This window comes from Bacillus rossius (assembly GCF_032445375.1).
Source record: "Bacillus rossius redtenbacheri isolate Brsri chromosome 4 unlocalized genomic scaffold, Brsri_v3 Brsri_v3_scf4_1, whole genome shotgun sequence".
Taxonomy (NCBI): domain Eukaryota; kingdom Metazoa; phylum Arthropoda; class Insecta; order Phasmatodea; family Bacillidae; genus Bacillus; species Bacillus rossius.
In genome coordinates, this window is record NW_026962010.1 from 8688063 (window position 1) to 8716025 (window position 27963).

A 27963-nucleotide genomic window follows, 5' to 3' on the forward strand; every position below is an offset into this window, starting at 1 on the left:
AAATATGTGTACCTACCACACGTTTTCAGTTCCAGTGTGTGTATTACATCTGTAGTTAGGCACCAGCCACCTTATGCTGAACAGGGAGTGTCACCATTGTCTACTAGCAGTTAATACCACCCTTAAGATACAGCCACCGAGTCTAGGAAAGCATGCTGGGGCCGATCGACCCACCCCATTGGTTAGACGTACGAGCTAACCTGGCGCCCTCCCGGAAAAACACACCATAAAACACCACCAGCCCCTTAGACTCGCCGCGGGACTCAAACCCGAGACCCCGGCCAATAGCAAATTATCCAAATATGCAATGGCGAACTGTCCGATGTACCCATCTAAGACCGGGTCATCATAGCCTGGAATGTAGCAGGTGCGCAATTCAAACCGAAGGGCATGGCACAAAATTGAAAGTGCCTACCATCCGGCACCTTGAACGCAGTTTTTGTTCGGTCCTCCCATCGTATGGGCACTTACCAATAGCCGGACTTCAGGCCTAGGGTACTGAATACATAGACTCTACCTAGGCCAGCTACAGATGCCTCGACACTGATTTGAGGGGGAGGGAAACAGTCAGAGCGTTCAGTGGCCGGAAATCCACACAGAAACGGAGGGACCCGTCTTTCTTGGGTGCGAGTACAATGTGTGCATTGTATGGGCAGTTGGGTGGCTCTATTATTCCGTTTTGTAGCATCTCCATTACTTGTTCGCAGATTACACACTGTTCGGGGAACCCATAACCACGTGATGATTCATAGTTTGGTTGGTAGTGGTAGTAATGTGGTGCTTGGCCACTGTGGTACATCGTAAGGGGTCTGCTACTGGGAACACATCTTGCCTCTTTTGTAGGAATTTGTTTATGTTGGCTTTGAATTTGGGGTGTATGTCACTGAGGTTTAACACCTCGCTAGTAGAACTAGGCACTCTTTCCATGGCGTAGATGGTGAACTGCTCGTTTAGGCCGACATTGATGTGGGTAGACCCCATTTCCAGCATGGCATCCTGTTTGACCAACCATGGTTCCCCTAGCACCAGTTCCTCGTGCAGGTCATGCATTACAATAGCTGTTACATTATTAGTGAACTCCCGAAGGCCTACCTGAATGTCCATGTAGCCCAGCATCTGGCCGGTGGGGGTGGTAGTGGCCCGACGATGAAATTAAACAAGCAATCTGGGAAACACTCTATCGTCAGCACAGATAAACATAGTAGGCTTTATATTGACGCCACCGTCGGTGCTCCCTCTGAGAGCACAGGCCGCTATGTGTCCTCAACACCTGAGTCAGTGCTAGTGCAACGAACACGCCCGCGTGTGTACCGTAGTGCAGCGCCTCGAACGGCGTGATGTCAGTCACAGCCATCTAAACGCTCAAAGCGCCCGGCCGGGTGTGGCAATGCGCATCTGATACCTATTCATTTAATAGACAGAAACTAAAACTTTTAATATGTATAAAAATTGTCTCTAATTAAGTAATAGCAGTGTCAAATGTTTCCGCTCACAAAACTGGCCGGCATCGCCTTCCCGCACTCCGTCGTTTTCCCGCGCGTTTCCTCCCCTCCCTGGCCCAGTTGCCAGAGAGAGTCGTTAGTCGCCATCCAGCACTCACCAGGGCCGGCAGCCACGCGCACGGGGAGCATCCAGTTTTCGCGCCAGTTTCCACGTTTAGAATCAATAGGTAATTATCTCCGAAACCACTTTCTACAGCTCCCCGGTCGGCCCTAACCGGCCGTACGACATGTCGTGCGGTCCTTAGATAAAGTGTGCAACCCGACCACGGGTTTTTCAGCGTTATACGTAATTCTGTGTTTTTAGGCGGCCCGCCGAGGTGCCTGCGCCGCACGCTATAAAACCTCCCCACGGAGAATTAAAACTTTGCCCACGTAGGGCGGCATTGCGCCAAACGCGTAACTGAACTTACGAACGCTTCAACCCCTGGGATGTGCAACGGACGTGAACGAGAGACCACATTGGGTCCCGTCGCGCCCGTTCCCAGTTTAAACGTGGCCCACGCCACTACGAGAACTAGTCTCGCTTCACGTGATCATTAGAAGTCTGGAGACCGTTCCCACTTCGAGTCCGGGACATACTAATAATTATTCAGTGTTAATTGCCGTGTTTCAGATTAGTGTATGTCGTCATAATCATGTCCATGTATAAGTTGCCGTCGTCCGCGGTCTCGTGTTCGAGTCCGGGCGCGAGTTCTAGCGGGGTGGCTGGTCTGATTAACGTTTTATGTTCCGGGAGGGCGCCAGGCTAGCTCGGTGTCTAACCAATGAGGGTTCGTGGTTCGTTGCCCCAGCGTGGTCCGCTAGAACCGTCGGCGGTCTTGCCTGGGAATTTACGTTAAAGAAGAATGCGTGGGATTGCCGTAGTAGCGACGTGCCTTTATTCAAGGGATTGACGTCACACCATACAATTACTGAGTACAGACATGCCCCTGAGGGCTACTTGTCCGTTGCAGGGTGCAGGCCGGTACATGTTAAATGTTTCGTGGCACTGGTTTCTCGGGTAACAGTATGCAGGCCAAGTACACTTGATGCAAGAGAGGCGCGCACAGATGACGTGGCGCAAAGTTACATTAACAAAGTACACTTAATGAAAATTAGGCGCGCACAAATGACGTGGCACACAGAGTTTGTGGGTGACTGGAGTCGGCCAGTCCCGTAAGCGATTGTTTCTACGCTGGTGCCGTGCCCACTGGGGTGGTACACGCACCGCCACTAAACTTGGCGAAGTTTTCCTTGCGGGTTTGTGGTCAGCGCGAAGGCGCGTGGCCTTAAGAAAAGTTCTGTGGTTTGCGGGAGACGGCCCGTGCCGTATGCTGAAGAGCGACCCTGCGCACCAGGTGTGGTGCGGGACGTCTTTACGTTTACGCGGTCGGATTAGGTCCTGAACCGTAAAAAACGGACCGGGCACGCACGGAGAGGTGAATAGAAAAAGGTTTGGTTTATGCTAAATGACTATATTTACCGGACGTTACTTGCGATGAAGACAATGGTTGTGGTCTCTCCGTGGCCCGCGAGTCGAGTTGAACTGCGGAACTGGCATGGCGTCCGGTGGTGCGTCGGCCCCTGCCGCGCCAAGCTTGACCTCATTACGTTAAAAACTAAATGACTGCGTCTGGAAGAGACTTTAAGGTCGCAAAATTCGTAATTAATTGTTTGAGGGGGAATGGGTGTGGTTCGTCTCTAGTCCACTCGGATTTAGTGTGCTTTATAATAATAATGTCTGGTTTGGCCGTTCGGCTCGGTGGCTCGCTCGACTCGGGTGGGCCACGGCCAGGGGTGCGTTCCGTTAGCGGGAGAGTATACTGGCGGGTGCAGGTCGGGCTTAGGGATGGTCGTCGGTCGGACGACGTCAAAGTCAGTATTAATTGTTAACTCGCCTAGACAGTAACAGTTCCGCGTAGTAAGTGCATTACGAACTACCACGTGTTATGCACCAGACTTGCCGCGCCACGAACCGTTATCACCGTAGCTCAGGATAGCCTGAACCCCTCGGTGGAGCAGTCCTCGGAACGCAGTGAGACGTAATCAGTGCCGCCATTCGAGGGCCGTGTAGACAGAGTGAAGGTGGACGACGATACGGCCAGTCACGTGCCCGTGCCTTGTGTAACGTTCTGTAACGTGTGCTACCGGAATATAACACTTAAAGTTACGTGTGTATTTCACTAATACGGCGTCCTGGGAGGCCATAACAGCCAGGGGGGCCCTTTGTCGACGCGTCCCTGCCTGCAGCCACGACGCCAGGAACCCCGCCCTTAAGACTAAATTCACTTTATATAAGTTTAATTAATCAAATTTCAGGACAGGCAGCGGGGACGGCGTCAGTATGAAAGAAAAAAAAAAGCTACGATGGTTCGGGATCTGGTGTCTGCTCCATTTGGCTTGTTCTCAATGTATTTGTTGTTCCATTCTGTAGGTTTTTTCTATGTCAACCAGTGAAAACCAGCAGTGGCGTATCTCCATGTAATTATTTGTGATTTATCTCTCCAGTTTCAAGAATCACTCATAGAACATACATATGGCAGAGGTGGTGCGCTGTTTGGGAAAATGAGGAACATAAAAACCAGACAGTATTACTTTGTTAAAACATTTATTCTTTAGCAAAACACGGTCATAGTATAATTAACAGCGTATAAAAATCTGTTATTGCTAGAGAGCCGGACATTCCACTGATTCAACTTGGCTTCAGGCTAGAATTAAAACTCCCAGGTGTTTGCTTTATTCATTGGTTGATTTCCCTGCGAGCATATTTTTGTTCTTGTTAATCAGCACTACCTGATTCACTTACTTCTCTCCTAGCTGGGCGTAGTTCGCTCACGGTTGAAGAGGTTCAATCATGAACACGGTGCGAGAGTTTGAAGATTTGCCTTCTAAAGGCGGACTCAACAATGATCCGCAGGTCCATCAAATACTTTTCTATTTTGATGCTGTAAACTGAATAGAAGGCTCAAATAGTGGTGAAAATATATCTTGTACAGGTATTTTAGACTAACGATCATGAAATTTAAGCACGCAATAAATCATTTAACACATTTTATTTTCGCTCTGATATTTATTAAAATTTATTTGTGTTAAAAATGAGTTCAAAAATACGTTAAAAACATCAATTTGAAGCAACTAAAAACACTTTAAAAACTATTTTCGACAGTAAAGGTTGCCGGCTAACATTTGGAAGGTTATTTCATCTGTCCGTCCGTCCGCCGAAAGTTAAAGCCCGGTAAGGTTTTGATGGACTGACCAATGGGCATCTGATCGGCCGCTGATCACGTGACTGACGGACTGACGAGACGGATCGTTGTAACCGAGTGAACGAGCGAAATGTCCGTGTCTCTGGTTATTGCACATTCACACTTGTTGGTCTGTACAGGGCGAGCGGTCAGCTGCTGGGGAAGGCGCAGCAGCCCTTGGCGTCCAGGGCCAGGTTGAGCGCGTGGTCACTCCAGGCGAGGAAGGGCGTCTGCGGCGGGGGCAGCAGGGGCAGCGGGGGCAGCAGCAGCAGCGGCGGGCAGCACGGGGACCTCCACAGCTCGCGCGACGGGCAGGCGAGCGGCAGGCAGGCTGGCGTCCGGCCGTCGTCCGTCGCGGGCGAGCACGAGCCGGCGGACACGCAGCCGCTGTCGTCCGCCGAGTGCTCGGAGCTGGGCTCGGAGCAGCGCCTCCTGCGGGCCTCGTCGTCGCCGTCCACCGGGTCTGAGACACAGTTTCATTCCTCGTTTCACCGCTGCCATTACCTCAAGCAGTCCAGGTTCTACACCCATGTCTTACCCGGTACTCCAACCTTGAAGCCCTCATCAGACATCAGACAGCGCCACGGAGGTGGGCTGTTGGGGGGACGCACCACAACGCCGAAATGCCCAATTGACCACAATGCCGACAGCTAGAAAACTGCTGTGTACCACAATGCCGAATTACCACAACGCCTAATTACCACAACGCCGAATTACCACAACGCCGAAAAATGTCATTGCAGGACTGCCACAAATGTTAGGTTATGTTAGACTAGGTTAGGTTAGACTAGGTTAGGTTAGACAAGGTTAGGTTAGACTAGGTTAGGTTAGACTAGGTTAGGTTAGACTAGGTTAGGTTAGACTAGGTTAGGTTAGGCTAGGTTTAGGTTTGATTGTGGTATTTTGGCGTTAAGGTACATTTAAGAAACACACACAAATTCATTCAGTTGTTATTTCGGCGTTGAGGTACACAGAAGTTTTCTAGCTGTCGGCATTGTGGTCAATTTTGACATTCGCGTTATGGTATTTCGGCGTTGTGGTAACGACCCGGCTGTTGGTAGTCTTGCTTGAATTCCAACTTCGATAAGCAGTGGCGTTAGAGGGACCAGTCAAAGGGAGGGGCGCACAACTGTTATCGTAACCGTTTACTTACCGACAGTTATCGGGCTTTAAATGGTTTGAAATTATTTCAGAAAATATTAATTAATTTTACCTGGCATTCAAAAAATCTCAAATTTGTTACGGTTTTGACAGCCAAGAAACATGAAATGAGTTTTTGTGATAGAAATGCAAACCATATCATGAAGTAGCCAGTGGCATTGGAGTTAAACCTAAAAAGTTTGAGCTCTGTAATAAATTAAATTATTCTTATTTGTACAACCTAAAAACGTTAAAAATGTAACTTTGGCAGATAATTACGCAAAAAGTATGCGCTGTATATATTTTTCATTTCGTGAAAGTTAAACAATTGAAAAATGTTGATCAGTGATTAATATAAATATAAAATCATGACCTGAAATGAGAGGCACCCCCTTAATAGAGTGATAGAGGAACCATAAGACACCACAGTTGTTTCAGTAGTTTTTATGTTATAACAATTTTTAACGTTTTCTACTGGAAGTTTGGCTTCGTTAAGGCTGAGATTACACATTAAGAAGTGTTAAAAGACCATAACCCAGTGTCTAATGGTAGTATTATCAAAGCTGTATTAATTCCACAAATGAATTCAAATCTAGATGTCAATGACTGCACTTAAAAAAGAACTACCTGTAGCAGCCAGTACTATTAATGGCTTACATTCCAATAAAATACACCGTATGATGTGGCGCGGTGGTTGAATGGTTAGAACACACTCACCCCCCCCCCCCCCCCCCAAGGCAACCGGGCTTCGACTCCCGGCGGAGTAGAACCCGGATTTTTTGCAAGTGGTAAACGTGACGGACGTCGCTGTGGCCTGTGAACTTTCTCAGGGTTTTCCCGTTCCTCTGCTCCATAACCCACCCGTCCCTCGTGTAAGGTAATTGGCTCCTATGAGCGTCAACCCAATTCCATCCATGGATTTTTTTCCACATCCTATTTTTAACGGAGCAAAATTAAAAAAAAAATGGTTGTCTGTAAAGTCGGTTTACGGACGATAGTTTAACGTGACAACGTCATAACAAAACATTGATGAAATGATTGCATACTTTTATGAATAAAATAGAATCATTTTTATTGAATTATCACTATTTTGTATGGATACAAAGAAGGAGTGAAATGAAATCTACAATTTAATTGATAAATTTACTTTTATTTGCACTCATTAATTCAAATATCTTTATTACTTTAACGAAGAGATTATTTTAACTATAACTTTTATACATGTTTGATATTTAACTTCTTCCAATCTGTGTTATTCTCTTAAGGATAGGACGATGATAGGAAAAGTAAGGAAACGAATGGGAGTGTTTCAAGTTTAATGTGCCTCGAAAAAGTCAAATCGATGGTTGTTCCAATCGAGTGGAAGAGAGATAGATGTGGCGCAAGCGTACAATGAGCGTAACGGGACAATGTGCGTTACGGGACACTATTTCGTGCGTGCAGCCGGCGTTCATCGATTTATTAGACGTTGTCACGTCAAAAAAAAAAAGAAGTAATATTCTTTCAGTTCCTACTACTCCAAATGGTTTAACGTGCAGCTCACATCAATTTTAATTCAAACGCCTTTGTCGGTATCCCTATGACCTGTTATGTCCACGCGAAAATGTTAAACTGTTACAAACAAACAAGCTAGGTACTTCTAATGTAGATTAACAAACAGTTTTTAATGGCCAGCCATTCTTTCCATGATAGCGTTTAATAAGACAAATTTGTGGACCCATTCCTTGGTTCGCTGCCAACTTGAAATTATGTAAACCTAACTATGTTTGCGTTGAATTGTAGTATATAATTATATAAACGCGATGTAGAGTAATATCCCACAGACATGTGAATGTAGTTAACGTTAATTGTTCATAAAATTATAACTTTTGATTACAAATTGTGTTATGCTAGTTAAATGTGCGTTCTCTAAGCACAACTTTCATTTCTGTATTTATATAATTCTATAATTCTGGGTTCTTTGTCCAAATGATCTGTTTGATTAACATCTGATTGAGCAGAACTTTTCGTTAGAAGGTTCTAACGAGTTTGTATTATTAAGAACATTTAGTATTAAATCGTCATTGATACCCAAATAGGATACAGGAAGTGGCAAAAAATCTTTAGGGATTTGGACTTGATTTCTTTCGATGAACGAAAATTCTATCCAGTCACAGAAGTACTGCAACTCCGAACATTTATTTCCTGGACACTGTGCATCATGAAACCATCTAATAGATGCTCTGCAGTGGAACTGTGGGATAATTAAACCAATAATTCAAAATCCAGAAACATTTATTTTCAACGACCAGTTTGGACACTGTACCTATTTCTTCGAAGTGTCATAGGATTATAGCACTGCTCCAGTTCCTTGCAATGGTTTGCTGAGAACCAATGGATCTGCCAGCGAGAGTAACGAGCTCCAAAGGACCTTTCCATTGCCCAAAATGCTATAATTATTGTTAGAGAGGATTTCAACAGAAGTACTTGCAGGTATTAACTGATGCTAGCACAACGGTATATCTAGAATAGTGACACCGTTTAATTGTTTGTGTCGTGTTTAGAAATATTAGCATCCATACTGTAGAATCCTGACTTTTATTTGTATACGATAATTTCATTTCATTTTGCCTTACTTAATTTTGTCCAAGAATTGTTTTTTTTATAGTTTAGTTGTGCTATGTTTATTTGTCACTATCAAATTAACGTTATCCCAGAGGATACCCTTTTTAGTTAAGAGCACTAAAAATTGCTTTTATCGATTGACTAGCGTCATTAATATATTCATTATTGACTCAATGAAATAACTTACATTCATAATACTTGTACAGTAGTTAATGGATAGTTTCAAACTTGAATTTGGATGCTAGTATCGTTAGGTATTGTAAGTTGTACTGTCGAAAGGTTTAATTTAATTAATGCACACTACTGTCGAATGTGTTAATGCTAACAGTTGTACCTACCTATCATATTCAGTGAAACTCCCTGTGACACTAGTTATTAGTTTAGTGAAACAGGAAATTACATAACTTTCGTTAGCATAACTTCGATACTGCCTTATTTCTTATTTAACTTAATGTTTTCCTTATTGTGAAATTATTTTAACTATTTGATGGCATCCAAGTTTCACATTAATTACACGTCTTGTATTGTATAAGAAAATTGGAATTCGTTCTTAGAATCAAGTTATAAACCCAGTTTTCTTAATAAAAATATATCCTTACACAGAATTGGCTGTATCTACTACTATTACTATTATTACTTCTAAACTCTTCTGTAATCATCAAAAAGGAGAAATAAATCATATTGGATTCAAATCTTTTCAAGTATTACCTATAATATTTATATCAATTTTTAACTAGGTATTTATGAAAATTATTGAATGGCCAAATTCACAGTGATTGGCTGACAGAAATATTTTTTTCCCAGTGAAATTATTAGCAATTAGTCTAGTATTGAAATAATCCGTATGAATGACTACAAATGTAATTATTTTATTAATAGTATGCTGTAGCTTTTACAGGTTTAGAAAATATACTAATGAATGTTTTCTAAATTCAAAAGGGAAATTTGTCAGTATACAGAAAAGTTTTCACAACTTAATGTTGAATACAAGATGAAGTTTTTTTATGTTTCTACCTTCTCAAAATACAATAAGTAGTAGCTGATTATTATCCTTTTCTTTTGATGGTTAAATAGACTCCTAGTTAGTATTTTCGTCGAGGATTCCACTATAAACTTCAATTGTATAATATGTATTACTGAACACATTTTTAGAATTTATGTTTTACAAAAACATATCCCTGCAAAATTTTTACAATTACATGTTTCATAGGTTGGAACTGTGTCCCACAATATCACAGAAACATATGAAGCTGGGTGTTCTCTGATAGTGAAATGAGATCGTATGAATGAAAGTTTAATTTATACCTGTGATATGTTCCTTGTTACATTTCCGTTTGCTGTTGGACTGACCGCCTTCTCTGAAACCTCTTGCAAAAGGATTCTTGTTGATCTTCAGGTTTGTGATTTTTTTGTTCTACAGGAAAAAAAGAGCACTTTTAAGAAAGTAGACATCAGTGGCGATACCAAACATATTTTACAGAACATACTCCTTGATTAACATAATTAATTATCTGGGTTAATTATTGTCAACGGTGTTAGATCACATGATCAAAACTTAATGATGTTTATAATGCAGAAGAGACATCTCAGGAAGTAAACAATTCTGTTTGCTTAGATACAGAGCAGAAGTTTTAAAAATTAGTCTTGGCTTCCTAATTAACAGATTCCAAGCAATCACATTTTACGTATGTGTTTTTTATTTACAGTCAATTTTAAGGCCTGTTTTAATATTATAATGCGTCTATTACCATATACTAATACTGAATATAATAGCCTTTATGTTGTTTGACTGAACGAATTATAATACAACGTATCTTTGACATCAAGGTCTTAAGAGACACAGAGTGGTAATGTAATTTGAATGAAGCAATGGCGGAATTTATGGGCGTGGAGATGGGAGAGCACTTCTGGAAAACTCATGACTCAGTTGCAACGTCTGCCACATTACTGGTCCAACTTAACCGGGACTCGAACACAGATTGCCATAGGTGGAAGGCAAGTGCTATGACCACTCAACTACCGTGGTACCAAGACAGATAAGATGTTCTTCAGCATGCGTTGTGAATTCAGTTTTAATGTCTGCGTAGTAAAAAAAAAAAAAATGTGAGGGAGACTTGCAGTACTCGGAAAAATTTGGATTTTAAGGTGTAAAATAGTGCTATTTTAGCAGTTTTCGGCACTTAAATTTAAATATTGTAATGATAAAAATTGTATTAATTTTAATATGAAATTTGTTTGAGTGATGAATAATAAATTAAAGATTTGGTGCTAAGGGGGAGGGGGGGGGGGGTTTGAAACCCTAAACACCCCCTCCCCCTGGCTACGCCCCTGTCTCTACAGTATGATGAACTCTGCGTTACCGTTAAATTTCAATGTTAACTAAGCGTCGTAATGCCAGGATTCTAACGTATATTTTTAAGTTGTCATTAGTTATTTTTGTGACTATAAATTATAACATAAAGTATTAAAGGAAAGTTGTACTATTATAAAGTTTTAATTTTTTAATACCTATGAGCGGTGTAAATTCTGTGACGTTCACGAAAGTTAATATATACAGATGAATCACACGGGTCCACCTTCTATTTGAGATTTCTGAAACTTCCACAGATGGCAGCATCGTGTTTACTCATTTCCGTTCTTATCGACATCCGTTCCATTCAAGAAATTATTCCTACCAAATGCCGTATACCGAGAGATAAGAGGTTACACATAAACAATTAATATTTACTTGTCTGGAAAGGATGAGTCTATTCAAATGAAACCCTTCCAAATAGCATCATTAAGTTTAATGTGGGCTTAAACAGTCGTGACTCCCATTTCAGACACGCAGAATTTCTGCATCTTGAAAATACCTACATACACTAAATAACACGAGAGTGGTGCGTTCTAGGGAAGTGGTAAAGTATACCACATGGCAAACTTGAGAACATCAGGACTAAATCCACAAGAACCGAACTTGGATACAGTAAGCTTATAGCTACTGGCGGATCCAGAAAGGGAAAAATGGGGGGGGGGGGGGGGGGGCATAGTGGTATGGCCCTCCACTGAACACTGAACATGTATTTAATTTTTTTCCTAATTCCTTACCATCGTTTTCTCCGAACTTACTTAAGAGTTATTTTACAGCAGTGATGATATATATAACAGGACTTTTTTGAACCACAAATAAAACGAACTAAATATTTAAATTCTAAATGTACTAAAATGATATTAGAAAATTTAATTTGAGTAATTCTGGATCCGCCCTTGAATCATGCCGTAGGGACACCTGTATTTCGCGAATACATTTCGTGTCAAGGTATTTCACAAAATACTGTAGCTTTTCTCCTGCGGTTATTGGCTGAGGTCGGTGAGAGGTGTCGTCCCGCTTTTGACGGGGCCAATGAGAATGTGGTCACCGTACTGCTGCACCCTCACAATTTGCCATGACTAGAGACCTGTAAAATACGCGGATTCACTTCGCGATAGGATAGAGTCCAAATACTTTTGACATTATTTTGCTTCAGTGATTGGGCGACAGTTTATCTGAAGGACTCTGGGCCAATGAAAAATCTTTAACAGAAGAATTAGCGAATCACGATCATTCCAGTCAACAGGTGTTACGAGTCGGTAACCAATCAGCAGATGTAATTTGCACGAGTGCATAAAGGATCATGGAGTCCATCCTTTAGGGATTTGAAATCGCGAATTTTACAGGTCTCTAGCCATGACTCTGAGAGAAAGCTACAGTGTTTTGTGAAATACCTTGACGCGAGATGTATTTGCGAAACACAGGCGGCCAGGGCCATCCCCTGGCTATCGTGACGGCAGAGGGAGGAGGGGGGAGCCGCGGGGGCAGGGCAGTCACCTGGTAGGCCGTGACGGCGATGAACTCCGTCTCGGGGAAGGAGCACACGTGCACGGGACTCCACAGCGCCGAGCGCACGTCGGCGGTCCTGGCGACCATCACCCGGGGCAGGTACTTGTGCATCGACATCAGCATGATCTGCGAGACACGGGGCAGGTACTTGTGCATCGACATCAGCATGATCTGCGAGACACGGGGCAGGTACTTGTGCATCGACATCAGCATGATCTGCGAGACACGGGGCAGGTACTTGTGCATCGACATCAGCATGATCTGCGAGACACGGGGCAGGTACTTGTGCATCGACATCAGCATGATCTGCGAGACACGGGGCAGGTACTTGTGCATCGACATCAGCATGATCTGCGAGACACGGGGCAGGTACTTGTGCATCGACATCAGCATGATCTGCGAGACACGGGGCAGGTACTTGTGCATCGACATCAGCATGATCTGCGAGACACGGGGCAGGTACTTGTGCATCGACATCAGCATGATCTGCGAGACACGGGGCAGGTACTTGTGCATCGACATCAGCATGATCTGCGAGACACGGGGCAGGTACTTGTGCATCGACATCAGCATGATCTGCGAGACACGGGATACACGGCTTGTTGCGCAGCCCATTTGATGGCTCACGTGTCTCCAAGGGCGTCACCAGGGGGGGGGGGGGGGCGGCACATTCTCCCCCTAGAGCCTTAGAGATATAAAATAATGTAGCCAAATGTAAAAAAATACATACTTTTCCCACAACTTTCTGCCCCCCCCCCCCCACCCCCCCCCCCCCGCCATCGGCTGGCGACGCCCTTGCATGTCTCAGTGTTTCCCTGCTGAGACATCAGCCCTGAATCATGTCAGGGGTTTGCAGTGCCCAACTGCAGGCTAAACACACGAATAGCGGAGACGAATTTTAACATAGAACTCTTTAAAATAATACTGTGATAAATATACGCAAAATGTGTTTAAAGCTACAAATTTTTGAATGCGAATCACCCGAATTTTCCGCACCCACCGGAACTGTAAAAGGACTACGTTGACTAATTGCACCATTCGATTAGCAGACGGATATTTTAAACTATTATGAATTGGCTCAGAAACAAGCAAAAACGACTATAAAAATCATTTTTGCTTAGTTAACATTGGTTCGCTCAATTCACCACTCATGGGCGTCGCAAGGATATATTTTTTTTAGGGGGACTTCAATTGATTTAGTTTTTGAGGAATATCCATCCCTTGGGGGGGAAAAAAAAGCGGTGGGTCCGGGGTTCCTCCCCCGGGAAAATTAGGGGTTTGAAGGTGCAAAAAGGTGGTTTTTAGGGCATTTTTCCTTTCCTAAATATTCTAATTATAGTTGGTTGCAATATATAATTTATTTTTTTTTATAAAAAAAATATTTTTTCAGAGAACAAATTTGTAAAAAAAAAAAAAAACAGTGCTCACTCACATTACCACGATTGGACTAAATGCACCATGCGCAACATTATGGGTTGTATCGCAGAAATCATATTTTTAATATATAACTACGAAACTAAATATATTATTGGAGGGGACGAAATTGAAGACTTTTGTTATTGGGGGGGGGGGGATGTGTGCCCCCCGTCCCCCCCCGGTTGCGACGCCCACGGACGGCAGCAGAGCTGTTAATCGCTCCCACCGAGAGCTGAGAACACGGAGACTTGAACGTGTGAGTAGAAGAGGAACTCACGTGGCCGCTCTGGTCGGCCGGGTTGTTGGTGATCTTGGCGCGGTGCAGCGACACGGGCTCGGCCATCCAGCGCGCTCCAGCCGCCGGCGAGTCGGGGTGCACGTAGACGCGCGGCGGCGCCGGCGCCAGGTGCAGCTCGGAGCCGCCCGCCTCCCCCCACGCGCCGCCCCCGAAGCGGTGGCGGCGCGGCGAGGCGGGCACGGCGTCCAGCAGCACGGCGTAGCTGGCGGCCGGGTCGAGCCCGCGCACGCGCAGCTGCAGCGACGGGAACATGCGCCTGCGCACACGAGCCGCCGTCTTGCTGCCCGGCAGTTCACGGGACGAGAGAGCCAACACCCCGAAGTTCATGCTCGCTTTTGTTTTCCCCGTACCACAACACGTGTATTTATTTGGGGGAAACCGTTTACATGATTTCACAGTATCTTTAATCAGGGGTGCCCACAAGGGGGGGGGGGGGTTAACGACGCAGACTGCGTCATTAAAATTTCAGTTGGGGGGGGGGGTGTGGTGGTTAAAAGACAAGAAAAAATGTATATATTATTTACATAATTATAGCTTCTAATGTGAAAATACGTTCCCGGTGCTTTGATAATTCAAAGGGATCCTTGTAAATCAAATTGGCAACCCCGCACTTTCCTCAACAAAAGCAGTTTGGCATCTGTCGGTTCAGGATGGAAATATTACCTGATATGACCAAAATTATTATTAGAAAATCAGTTTTAATTAATTCAAAATGTGATAAAATATAATACTAAAAAGTATAATATTATAAAATAATTGAGTAAATCATTGAGAAAATGTCATAAAAAAATTCGGGGGGGGGGGGGGCGCATCATTAGGTTAGGGGGGGGGGGTGGGCACCTCTGCTTTAATGTAGCTATCATAACCAAATCAACCGTCCACAATGTTTTTAAGTATTTATAATGTAGCTAACCTAACCTAACCTAATCATAAGTTGTATATTTATTTACAATGAACCAAAAAAAAAAAACCGAAGATGCACGATCGGATGTTTGGCTCTCTCGTCTGTTGAAAGAAGGCTTGCCAACGTGAGTATTCGGGTATGTCCAGAAGGACGAGTGAATCGTAGGCCTACCACAGTTTCACAATTTCACAGGCCGCAAGGCTCGTCACACACGGATATCCCGGAACACTTATCACATCTGCTGCTTCCACAAATGGCAAACCAATGAGATTAATAATGTTCGCAGGCTTTCACGGCCATTGTCCGAAGTAGCCTGGCTTCTGGGTTGTAGCCGTGTCCTGCTCCCTGATGATGGCGACTGCAATGTCGACCGAAAAAGTCGGTGAATTATTTGCCAAGGACACGACTACAACCCAGAGCCAAAGCTACTTCAACCAAAGAGATTGTATTTCAAGCAGGAGCGCAACAACTAAATTTCCAAAGGGGGGGCAATACACCTTTTTATAAAGAATCATCTATCCCCCCCTATTGAAGCGGGGGGGTCCGGGGGTCCTCCCCCGGGAAAATTTGTATTTCAAGGTGGAAAATGGTGCTATTTAAGCAGTTTTATTATCTAAAAATTGATTACACAGCACTTTCTTTGCCCCCGTTTGCCCCCACTTCAAGGTTTTAGAGAAGGGGGGGGGGGGGCAAAATAGCCTTGTCCCCCTGTTGTTGCGCCCCTGATTTCAAGGTTACGAAACATTAATTTAATCATAAAAATTATTATGCTTATAGATCATAAACCGGTCAGAATTTACGTATCTGATAAAAGTGAACGACTCGTTGGTATGTTGGTAATGTTTGAGAGTGCGTGGAGAAGGGGTGGTCCGGACCCGTACACACCCTTCAACCCAACTATGAGGAGGGGCGTGTCTAAGAATCACGCCTCTGGCGGCGGGAAGGGAAACCCCGCGGTGTTTGCTGAAGAGCAGGCGGCGACGACCGCTCGCGACACGTGTTGTTTGTTTGCGCGGGGCGGCTCCCGCTTCAAAGGGAGGGTTAAGATAAACCCTGGCGCCCTCCAGGCAGGCGGCAAACAGCCCCCTCTGGCTGTGGGGCAGTGGCACTTCTCCCCCCCCCCCCCCACCCCCTTGTGAGCGGCCCGGCCGCCGCCTCGTTACTGCCGCCTGCCTTTCCAGCTCGCGCTTCACGACTCGCATTCTGCAACCCCCGTGCTCCTGCTCGGGGTTTTCAATTCATTCACGACATGTATGTCTGTAGAAGAAAACTTTAAAATACCAAAATACAAAAACACAAATTAAGCAAAAAATTATGTTGTCAACAAACTCATTTTTTTTTGTTTGTTGACCATATTCCTGTTATGGAATAATATGTGGTGTTTATATTCTGTTGACAACAGCAATTTTTTGGGTTAATTTGTGTTTTTGTCTTTTGGGTATTTTTTTAGTTTTCTTCTACAGACATACGTGTGCTTAGAAATGGCGTATGTCCAAAAGCTTACATCAAGTCATGCACTCCCATTGCACAAATCTTTCAAAGATAATAATTCATAACATAACTTTCGTTAGTTGTGAATGGAAGGTTTTTATCAATTTTATACATGCTCGTTTATTGATTCTTGTAAACTTAAACAGCAAATTTTTATATACCAACCCTTGCACGAACTAATATCACCCAAACGTGTGGTAAACAGTTTTTAATTAACCGTTTCTGTGTAGCATTATTCGTAAAACTCTTTATGTTTATGATGCCATTCATATATTATTATTATTGTTTTTTTACAAAATGCTTTAAAACCTGAGTTTTCAGCGTTTTTTTTTTTTTTAGTAAAACCTAATATTTTTAATATATTTATGAATGATTGCCTGAAAATTAAGAGTTTTATGTCTAAGGCTATACGGAAAGTTAATCCCAAGTTGTATACCGCGCGATATCGTGCTCTCAATTTGCTATAAGATTTGTATAAATTTGCTTTTAAGGTTCTCAAAACCATTAAACAAATAACTATCGAATCGATAAAACCTTTAGTAAACAATCAACGATGGTTACGTTATTATTTTGTTAAAAATAACGAGCGGAAACGTGAAATCAAAAAAGCAAAATGATTCAGGATACTACATACCTAAGGCACGATCTAACATGCCATGTTGATTGTATATTTTTTCGTCATTTCTTTTATTTGAGGGCTCTTGATACAATTTTTGAACCAATTTCCCCCTCCCCCCCATATGCATTTGTTGTTCTGCCACAAACAATATGTTCAACGGATACTGACGTAGTGCAACATCGTGGGTGTGAAAAGGCGCACTCGCCTTGTTAATTACCATCACTGACGCTCCAATTTACACCCATGAGTAGAGACCTGCAAAATTCGCGGTTTCGGGAAAATAACGCAAGTTCATTGGCTGCCGACTTGTAAGTCGTCTCAGCTGGTTTGTCTGTGATTCGATCCTTCTTTGGTTGAGGGTTTATAACTGGTTGAGATTCGTCCAGATGAACAGTAAGCCAATAGCAAAATTATCTAAGAGGTATATGTGTTTGAATTCTAGCCTATCACCGAATGAATCCGCGAATTTTGCAGGTTTATACCCATGAGATTACACTAAGTGAATATTCATTGAACATATTTGGTGGTGGAGCAACAATTGCAAAGGGTATATGACTCAAAATTTTTCTAAATAGCCGTTGAATAAAAGTAATGACAAAAAAAAAACGATCCGGAGTGTGTGAGAACGAGCGAGTCATAAGGCCCCCACCTACGGTGCGCAGATCTTCAGGAAAAACGCCATTTGAAAAATAGGCTACTCAAGACATTTGAGTGGGGTCTATTTACGAAGATGCATTTAAGAATTCGCTGAGGGCAGATAAGTAGTCGGGTTTCTGGATTAAATTTTTACAATGTGTTTTTTAGAAGAGTAAAAATGGCAAAAAAAAAAAAGTGTATTCAGAGTAATTTTTAGCCAAAAAAACAACGGTACAGATTCTTGAAAGCACTTTAAGGGACTTGCATTACTCCGCCATATGATGTTACGGTCATCGCTCAATGCACTGGGTGAAGACTGCGCGCCAGTAAAGGCGACACCGCGCTAGAAGCACCAGCGAGCGTCGCTCTTATCAACCCGCCTCGCCGACACGGATACACGCCTGAGCAGTCTGCTCAGCTGCCCCTGACTGCTCACTCCAGTGTTCGCAGAGCACTGCAGTCTTCACACAGAACAAAACTGTCTGGCGTGACCTTGGCCGTACAGCAGCACTCCAAAACTGAAAATAATGTTCTATTAAAGAAACAGGTGCTGCCTTCGCATACAATGTGTGTGCTATCTTAGCCATATTAATAACTGAAGTCAATATGGGAAGACCCCTCACCCACCTTTCCTATCTTTACAACAAAACTATTTTTTTGGTTATAATGAAATTTAACGCTGATTCCTTGAAGATGTGTTGGTAACATGTTTGTTCTGTATTCACCACATGATTGCAATTTTACGATTATTCCTAGTGAGTTATTTTCTAGATATTAAACATTTTAGCCTTTATCCAATTTCTAACCAGTTGACTTGAGAAATAGAAGAGACATAAACTCCGTATACTTGAAACAGTGCACGGAGGTTGACATTTACAAACAACATTGATGATGAGTGTTTTATCCAACACTGGGTGCCGTGAGCACAGGCTACTACGCCAAGGTGACGATAGCCTGCTTGCAAAGACAGATTTTTTTCCTCTAACCTAACTAAAAACTAAGTGTATTTTGGAGGGGTCCGGGTTAGGGAGAGACCTAGATGCGTCTCAGGCCAAAGCCTATACGCCTAGTCGTGCTGGGATTAGCCATGCAGGGAGAGGGTCGCATTCATCATGTGCTGGGAGGGAATTGGCCAGAAATGGCAACGATTGGCGCCATGACTAACTCCCCTCACTCTTATCTTTAGTCTAAACTACTAGTCAAGTTGGGCCCAGGTAAAACCTGCATAGACACAGGGAAAACCCTGGGCACTGTCATGTGGGATGCAAGTTTGCATGCATTAAGTGGAGGAAAGTACAGGAGACAGAGGATGGTCTGGATGAAGAGTTGGTCTGAGTAGAAAGAGTCTACCGTGCGGGGGTTGGGCACTTGGATGCAAAGGCAGGATGATCCTGCGGTGGTTCACCGTCACCTGCCGTGGGATGCGGGGGAAGGCCACATCACAGACGCTCGGTACCGAACCCTCCCCGGCCGGGATTCGAACCCGGTCTCCAGGGTCCACCAGCAAGACGACCAAGTGATCCGACGTCAACATATATGACAACTGTAGAATGATTGTTTTACTAACGATACGCACGCACAAAGGCTCTTCGATTCTGCACGTTCAAAAGCACGGGACGTCAGATCATCGAACGTCAAAAATTGTATCGCAAGAACTAAAGATATATTTATTAACAGTAAAAGCTGTATGTAATAAGCTACTCTAAGGCAAGAAAAAAATACACAGGGACGTGTGTCTCTGAGACAATAACACGCTGCACGTGTGATTCGGTGCTCTTCTTAAAAACATCATTACGTATTACGCACCAGTTTATGGACTAAGCAGAGTTACAGCTATGTGCCGAACAGAAGAACGCTGGAATAAAGAACGAGGTAATTTTTATGGATCAAAGCTAATGTGACGTTTGGTGTGGTTTATTTCGTAAAAAATAATATTTGGCGTTACAATGTGTATAGCACGTAGAGAATGCATTAATTTTTCCGTAGAATGTCAAATGTCCAGTACGGGAATTTTCTTATTTATTAATAACTAGCTAATTCCCGGCATGGGTTGTAATGCTTTAATACAAAGCATCTCTCTCTCTCTCTCTTTCTAATTCTCTATATCTTTATCTACCTCTCTATTTATTTCCTCTATATACCTATATATTTATATAAATGTAACTCTATAACAATGAAAATATAAAAAAATCTATGATTTTTAGCAATCCATATTTTATTATATTTTTACCTGTCACAGGTGTGACATAGGTATACAAAAAAATCATGCGCGTATTCAAATGCAATGTTGTGTGAAAATTTCAAAGCCATCGGTGAAGAACTTTCTGAGATTTAAGAATTTTGAACGAACGTTTACATTATTTACTGTATTTAGATAGTAAAAGTTTTTGTTGAAATCACTAAAAAAGACACAAAAAACTAAAAATTATAATGCGTGGTGTAAGTTTGTTAAATAAGCGCAGCAGGATACCAGTAACAGTAATAGATCGCTAGTCAATATCAAACTAATGGATAGAGACCTGAAAAATTCGCGGATTCATTTCGTGATAGGCTAGAATCCAAAAAGTTTGCCTTTTTACTGCATCAGTGATTGGGCCACAGTTTATCTGAAGTACTCTGGACCAATGAAAAACCTTTAACAAAAGAAGTATCGAATCACGAGCGTCCCAGATAACAGCTGTCACGAGACAGTAGCCAATGAGCAAATGTAATTTTCCCGCGTGCATAGAGGATCATGGAGTATATCATACAGGTCATTGATATCGCGAATTTTTCCGGTCTCTACTAATGGAGGATTAGCCCGCCTTGGCGCGCACGCAGCCCCGGCGGCAGACGAGCACTGCGGGTTGCGGCGCGGCAGGCGCGTGGAGGAGTCGGGCGCCGGAGGTCCTGCGAGGCGTGTCCTGGTGGGTGGGCCCCAGAGTGCCCGGGACCCCGCCCCTCCCCTTACACCCGCCACCTCCTCGCAGCTTTGTCTCTGCTTCCTCCTTTTGTGTACTTGACCTGCACTCAGCCGCATGGCCGTGTTCACGCAGGTTTCACCTTGGCCGTGTTAACTAGCATAGTCTAGAATTAAGAAAGGAGAGCTAGTCACGGCATCAATCACTGCCATGGCTGGCCAATCCCCGGTACACTGCACCCTTCCTGCATGATAAGGCTTTGGTCTGAGACGGAAGCACTTAGAGTCTTTCCTAACCCGGACTTTTCCCAACCCAGTACACTTACAATAAATTATGTTATGGAAAATAATAACAGTTCATTGAAAACTTTCCGACGTGAAACTACGTCAGATTGGTTAGTTTCATAATATAGACAACAAAAGAAAAAGTACAAACAAAACGTTTTTAAAAAAATTAGGATTTAAACTGACTAATAAGAATGCAAGCATGCGTGTGATTATTAAAATAAAAAAAAAAACTTTCTGACGCGTGAATATAATGTACGAATTTTTCTACCTGTAGACACCATTCCAGCTTTGACGTGGAGTTAATTAAGGAAATTCGGAACAATCAAAACACTAAGTTAAAATGCTTTATCTTTCGTTTCAAAAATTAAAAACTGCATAGCAGAAAGGAATGAGCGTTAAAGTCACAACGTCAAATTGCAAAAAAAAAAAAAAAAAAAAAGCTTATTACATTGCTACCAAGATAATACAACATTGACCAAAATTTTTCTTAAGTATAATATTTTGCCGTTACACTCAGCTGACCCGCACAGTGGTCAAAGAGAACACGTAATCAATACCGCATCTTGCAAGGGAGGAAGCTGCGATGCGAAAACGTTCTTGGTAATGTTTCCAAATCTGTTCCTCGGAGGTAAAGAACACCATGTCCAATTTTCATGAAATATTTTTAAAACTATGTCCACGATGCACATTTTTCGCTCTATGTATCTAGATAGGTAGTAAAAGCACTCATGCCGTTTAGTTAGAAAATGAAAAATTCATATACAAGGCCTAAAACATATACGGTATTTGGTAGGAAAATTTTTGTGAATGGAACGGAAGTCAATTGGAACGGAAATGTGTCTCTAAACACGGTGCTGCCATCTGTGGAAATCTCAGAAACCTCGAAAATATGGTGAACTTGCGTAATTCATCAGGATATATTAACTTTCGCGATAATCTGGGGATTTAAGGCGATTGGTGCATGGAAAATATTACGACAAAACATATTGAACAGTACATATTTACTTTTTAATCTTCTTTTTAAGTTAAAATGAAAATTACCTATTTTTTTAATAATTTTTTTTACTAAGTTATGTTCTTGTAAACGTATTTTTTTTCTTGCCGAACCACCAAAAAAAAGAGAAAACTTAAAGAATGATTATCTTAAGTATAGTTCAAGTAATGATTGTACAAATAATTTGTCGGACCAAGAAATACAGAATATTCTTTTTTTAATTGTTAAATTTGCATTTGAGTTTTGAAAATTTCCATGGCTCTTTGCCGGTCTATTTTAAAATATATTTTACGAAAGAATTGCAATGAAGTTTAAAAGATACTATCTGACACACCATTGAGTCACGCATGTATTCTCGTATCCTTTTGGTTTTGAGATGACCTGACTCAAAACACATACGCTGGAGTGATATTCCTAGCACTGCGCGTGAAAACTTCATTTGCCGGGAAGAATGTCCCTGCGGCGTGGCGCAAACTGGTGGCGCTCCTTGGAACCACGTAGGCGGAGATCCGGCCGGCAGCCGCTGTAATGAGGGAGGGGGGAGGGAGAAGAATGGAGTGTAAAAGGGACAGAATAACGGGGGTAGAGGGAGGCAGGCTGAGGCGGGCGATGACACCGCGTCTCACTGTCAGACAAGGCTACGCTCTGTAGTGGATGGAGGCTATTGTCGCTCAAGCAAGGAATAGGTTTTCGTGGAGAAAAATTCGTGTAGCGAAATTATTTTTAATTGTTACATTTTTGATAGAAGTTAAATACCAACACGATGCCGAAAAAGACACCATTCAGCAAGATCCGTAAAAGAACTAAACGGTCGAAGTGCATAAGAAGACTGAAGGAAAAATACAAAGAATTTGTTAATGCTGGTTTCAACTCTGTGGAAAGGTAAGATTGCAAACTTTTGAGTGTGTTCATCTTCACTAAAATTCTGCCAGCACAACATGTATGTATTATAAAATCACATTTTTAGCTGTGCAAAAGTGCTAATATTATTAATTAATTCCACAGGACATCTTCCAGTTTAACAGATTATGCTCCTGCTGCTGCTACACAGATGGAAACGTCTGCCTACGTACCACCTGTATGCCAGGGCGATCACGACACCACCAGCGGTAACGTCCAAAATATAACCGAGTAAGTAATTTAATTACATAATTTCGTATAGTGCTTGTTACCTAAGCATGATGCGAGGATCGTGCTGTTAGTGTTATGTAAGGCACAGATGATGGGTTCGAGTACCACTCTGACTGAGGATTTTGAGGCTCCCTCAGATAAAGTCAGTGTGTAGTGTGTAAGTCATCTTACAATTAGTTTATCAGCATTATAAATTAGAAGTTAACAAGCAAAAAAAATATTTGAAGCGGATGCAAAAAAAATGCTGCAGGTTGTGTAATTTTACTCAAAAATTCCTTGTGTATCAAGAAAATCTAAATGTCTTTCGTTCAAACTTGTTCATGCATAGACTTATTTATAAAGAAAAAAGTGTTTTGTTGTACATGTTTTAATTCCCTATTTTGCAATTTAATTTATATGTAAATAGATTGGTCGATTTGTCAGAATGCTTCTTAGGTAACTTATTGAGTGGTTGTGGGTTCCAAACCTCCTATCGCGTTATATAACTATGAAATAATCCGGTGACAAAATGTTAGAGAACCTCATAATCATGGTTGACTGTCATACATTGACAGTGATTTATTCTCGGTTTAAAAAAATAGCATACACTGTCTGTATAAATGCACTTCATGTAAGTTAACTACTAGCCGAAAATGAAATTCACCCCTGCATTAAATATGTATCAACATATACTCGTTAATATAAAAATAGTCTGGTAAAATTACCCATTCATAGAAATTTAACACTTTTGATGGAACTTTTACTTCTGCATAGAGTGAAAGAATTCACGAACTTTGTAGGTGCAAAAGGACACTAACATCGGTGGAATCTCTGCTGCCGCAGACTATTGTGTAAATTTACACAACTTTTTCACAGTTTATCGTGTTCCTAGTGATCACATACAGTAGCATTATAAAATTCATTATCAGTGTTCTAAAGCACCAACTCTCTAAATCACCTGGTATTCCACTACACTTAAAATATTCAAAGTAACCATCTGAAATCATGCAAAGCTTTGGTGGGAAGCTGGGTAAGAATGTAATAACAACAGCCGTTCACTCATTGATGACACCAAGCTAGCACAGTCGTCTGCCACCCTCGCCAACACAATAAAACCAATTTTTAGACAGCAATGAATTGCGAGTCGGTTACGCATAAGAAGAGTTGTTTTTTGGTTATTAGCATTTTTTTTTCAACGAATAAATAAGTAATTAAGCTGCAGCAAAAAAGTTCACTGTACTTAGAGAAGCAGGCACATGGAAATCGGATGTTGTGACAACTGTATCTCGCAAGGCGTATTAAAATAAACATAGTGTTAAAACGTGGAGTGACACAGACTAAGTAAAATTCGTTTTAAATTGTATGTTGTCATAACAGTTCACTGTGATAAATAAAAGTTTCAAATGACAGACGTGTGATTAAACTGATTTTTTTTTTCAGCGAGGATATTTCTGGATTGGATTGCTCATTCTTGCCAAGTGAAGAAGTATCGAATGTTGAAATTCTTCCAAATGAAACTGCTGAAACTGTGACAATGAAAGAAAAAATCGTTCAAGGACGTCGTTTTGTAAATATGAGTCACATGTTAAACCAACTCACATCTTTAGCTACTCATGTGCTACAGTGCACAACAGGTCGCTTTGAACTTCAGTCCGAAAAAAGAATTGGCATTGTCAGCTACTTCACTTATAAATGCATGATGTGTGAAAAAACAAGGATAATTTCAACGGAAAAAGAAGAAGAGGAATTAAATGATTTATTTGTGTGGGGATCATTATCAGTTGGGATTGGACACCAACAAGTAGAAGAAATGATGGCAGTAATGGAAGTCCCTGTAATGAGTAAACGGAAATGGACGAGACATGAACAGCGAGTTGAAAAGGTAGGAAAAAGCACTATGGTTTGTTTTTTATTTTGCATAATATAAATATTGGTACCTGGGCGACCGAGCATCGTTCGCGTCTTATATTTTTTGCTTTAAAATCGCTTTTATTCAGGGAAGATACCTATTAAGATAAACTTTAAAGGCAACACGTTTACTAAATATAAATTTTCATCAAATAATTAGAGCCGATTCGGAGTTGCCCATATGTGTGTCTATATATAGGGCCTACATATACACATACACACACAATAATTGCTCATTTAATAGTACATATTAGATGATTTTTCTGCAGAAATAAATATTTTTTGTCATTGGCTGTAATGAATCAAAATAAAGGTAACAGCAACAACTAACCTGTTATTTATATTTTTAGGCATGGGAAGACAAACTGGAAAAATACATGCTTGCTAATGGAGTCCAAGAACGTGAAATCGCTCTAAAGAAGGGCAACATAGATGAAGATGGAATCCCTTACATTACAGTCTATCAAGATGGCGGTTGGTGTACAAGATCATACGGCCATGGTTTTACTGCAAAATCAGGAGTTGTAAGTATTTGTTAGAATTTTTATATATATTGTTAGTGTTTATTTGTAATGGCTTATAATGTTTCTGCCAAAATTATGCAAGTAAAGTTTCGTAGGAAATAAATCTAACTAATTTCAATGTGTTTACTACCCAGAACTCGAATCCACATACTTTAAAACAATAAAACAATTTCAAATACCCATTTATACGCCTGTTTCGTACACATTTTTTTGTAATGTAATAAATACATATTTTTTGCAAATGCAATAAGCTAAAAAATTTCTGTACACAATTAAAATTTGTTGCTATCCTGTGAATTTTCCTGCTGTTACTGTCAAGAATCAGGTCAGCTCAAAATAATACTAGCATTATTATTTCTGGTTTTAATCGTATATGTTATTTTAAAACAAGGTAAACTATATTTTTTAGTTACGGAGTAAGGAAGGGTCACTGAGTGTTAAATGTAGGCGTGTCTGATAGCTAAACATATGCGGCGTGAAGACCAATGGTGGTGGTAGCCGTGTTTAAACTCGTGAAAACTCTTTCCCTGCATCTCAAACTCCACACTAGAAGACACTTTACAGTACACTCATTGCACGACTATAGCCTATTATGTGATAAAGGTTTCCTATTAATTTTTTTTTCAAACCAAATATTTAATTTAATAAATACGTTTAATGTTAAGGGAAATTCGTGTCATATGAAAGCTCTATGCTAGTCATTCCGTAGATTTATAACTTTTACATCGTTATAATTTATCATTATATCACTTCTTAATAATTAAATCAAATTGCGACTTGGATATATATATAACTATATTCCTGCATTCTAACAATAAAATTACGCACATAAGGTACACAAAAACTGTTTTCAACCTTTTTTTTCCATTTTCCCAACATAATGCGTTTCCATTGAGTTTGTCACAGGTAGAGAGCTGTCGGCGGGCGTCGCAAATCATTCGCAAGTGGGCCAGAGCGACGGCTCCAGAGCTTCACACAAATATGAATAGAGTCACGGCCTCAATGTTAGAGCCATGACTCAAAAAGTTACTGAGGACGGAGTCGGTAACCACTTAATCTTACATTAATTGTATAACACCAATAAATACACTTAATCTTAAGAACTGCATTGTTATTTAATTGAACTATGCAATTGAAACTTTATCACATGTACATACAGAAACATCTGTTTTTCTTAGTACCACAAGCCGCAATAATGAATTTTTTTACGCAACTTTCGCCTCTGTTTGTTTATTCCAAACAAAGAGCTTAATGACAATGTTTGTATTTTTTATATATTTCCTATTTATATTTCATTTTTTTGCAGGCTTGCATAATTGGAGCCGAAACTAATGGTTTGCTGTACGTTGGAATACGCAACAAGTATTGTTATATATGTAACAACCAAGAAAAACCAGGCAGCAAATCCAGGCCACATAAATGCTACAAAAATTATAAAGGAACTTCAACAGGAATGGAACAAGAAATTATTGTACAAGGTTTTAAAGAAAGCGAATCGATGCATGGGGTACGTTATTTGTACATTATCAGTGACGGTGATTCAAGTTCGTATCTGAAGATTCAGCGAGGTGTTTCATATGGTAGACATGTAGTGAAATTGGAATGTGCCAACCATATGATAAGAAACTACACTAGCAAACTACATGCCATTACCAAGGATACCACTCACGTCATCACTGCAAGGCGTCAATTGTCCCAGTTAATTCCTCGATTGACGAGAGGGGCACGAGCAGCTATTGCTTCTGCAAATAAAGAGTGCAATAGTACTATGCTGCAAAAAGATTTGAAGAATGGTCCTTACCACGTATTTGGCGATCACGAGAATTGTCGAGACACATTTTGTGTCAGGAAAGGTACGGGCGAGCTAAACAATGTTCCAATTATGTCTGCAACAACTATATGGCCAGCTATAATGAAAGCACTAGACCCACTCATTACCAAGGCTGACAAGTTGTTAGGTAATAAAACAACTAACCAAGCAGAACGCTTCATGAGTTTGATTTCAAAATTTTCCGGTGGCAAACGGACAGATGTCTCAAACAGTGGTCGGTACAAAAGGTGCTGCTTGGGTGCTAGTCTGTCACACATCAAAGGTCCGAACTGGCACCTTTCACCAGTAAAAACTCTATTAGGTCGTAGCCCAGGTTCAGTGACAAAGCGAGTTTTAAATGCACGCGCGACAGCTGTTGAAAGGAATCGCAAAAGAAGGTTATCTGACAGTCGTAGATCTGCCAAAAGAAAATGTGTATTTTCTCAGCCAGATTGTGACTATGGACCCGAAGCTGCCCAACCCGATATTTCTACAGAGGAAATGGAGAGAAAGAAAACGAAGGTCTTGAAGCGGCTCGAAAGTTCAGTTTCTTCCGAACATCTGTGTCATGAACTGGAGAGAAATACGGTCGGCCAACATTGTAATGTTGTTTGGAGGGAAGCAAGACTAAACAGACTGACTGCATCGTCATTCTCTAAAGTTTGCAAAATGAGATGTGACACATCTTGCCACAATATGGTGGTTTCAATAGTGCACCCCAAGGATATCAACACAGG

General features: G+C 41.6%; 1 protein-coding gene and 1 long non-coding RNA gene across 2 annotated transcripts in view; one reads left to right on the forward strand and one right to left on the reverse strand.

The window, feature by feature from the left end:
- Positions 1-4072: 4072 nt before the first annotated feature.
- Positions 4073-27963, reverse strand: part of LOC134541711 (T-box transcription factor mls-1-like) — a 78874-nt gene continuing 54983 nt past the window's right edge. The window contains exons 3-6 of the mRNA XM_063385357.1: positions 14023-14299; positions 12318-12455; positions 9776-9884; positions 4073-5189 (exon numbers count right to left, since the gene is read on the reverse strand). Coding sequence (XP_063241427.1) covers positions 4876-5189; positions 9776-9884; positions 12318-12455; positions 14023-14299 — 838 coding nt within the window. The 3' untranslated portion in view covers positions 4073-4875. The remainder of the gene's footprint in view (positions 5190-9775; positions 9885-12317; positions 12456-14022; positions 14300-27963) is intronic.
- Positions 21893-25610, forward strand: LOC134541535 (uncharacterized). The gene is made up of 3 exons (XR_010076654.1): positions 21893-23005; positions 24425-24866; positions 25243-25610. It is a non-coding gene; the product is annotated as an uncharacterized LOC134541535 (long non-coding RNA).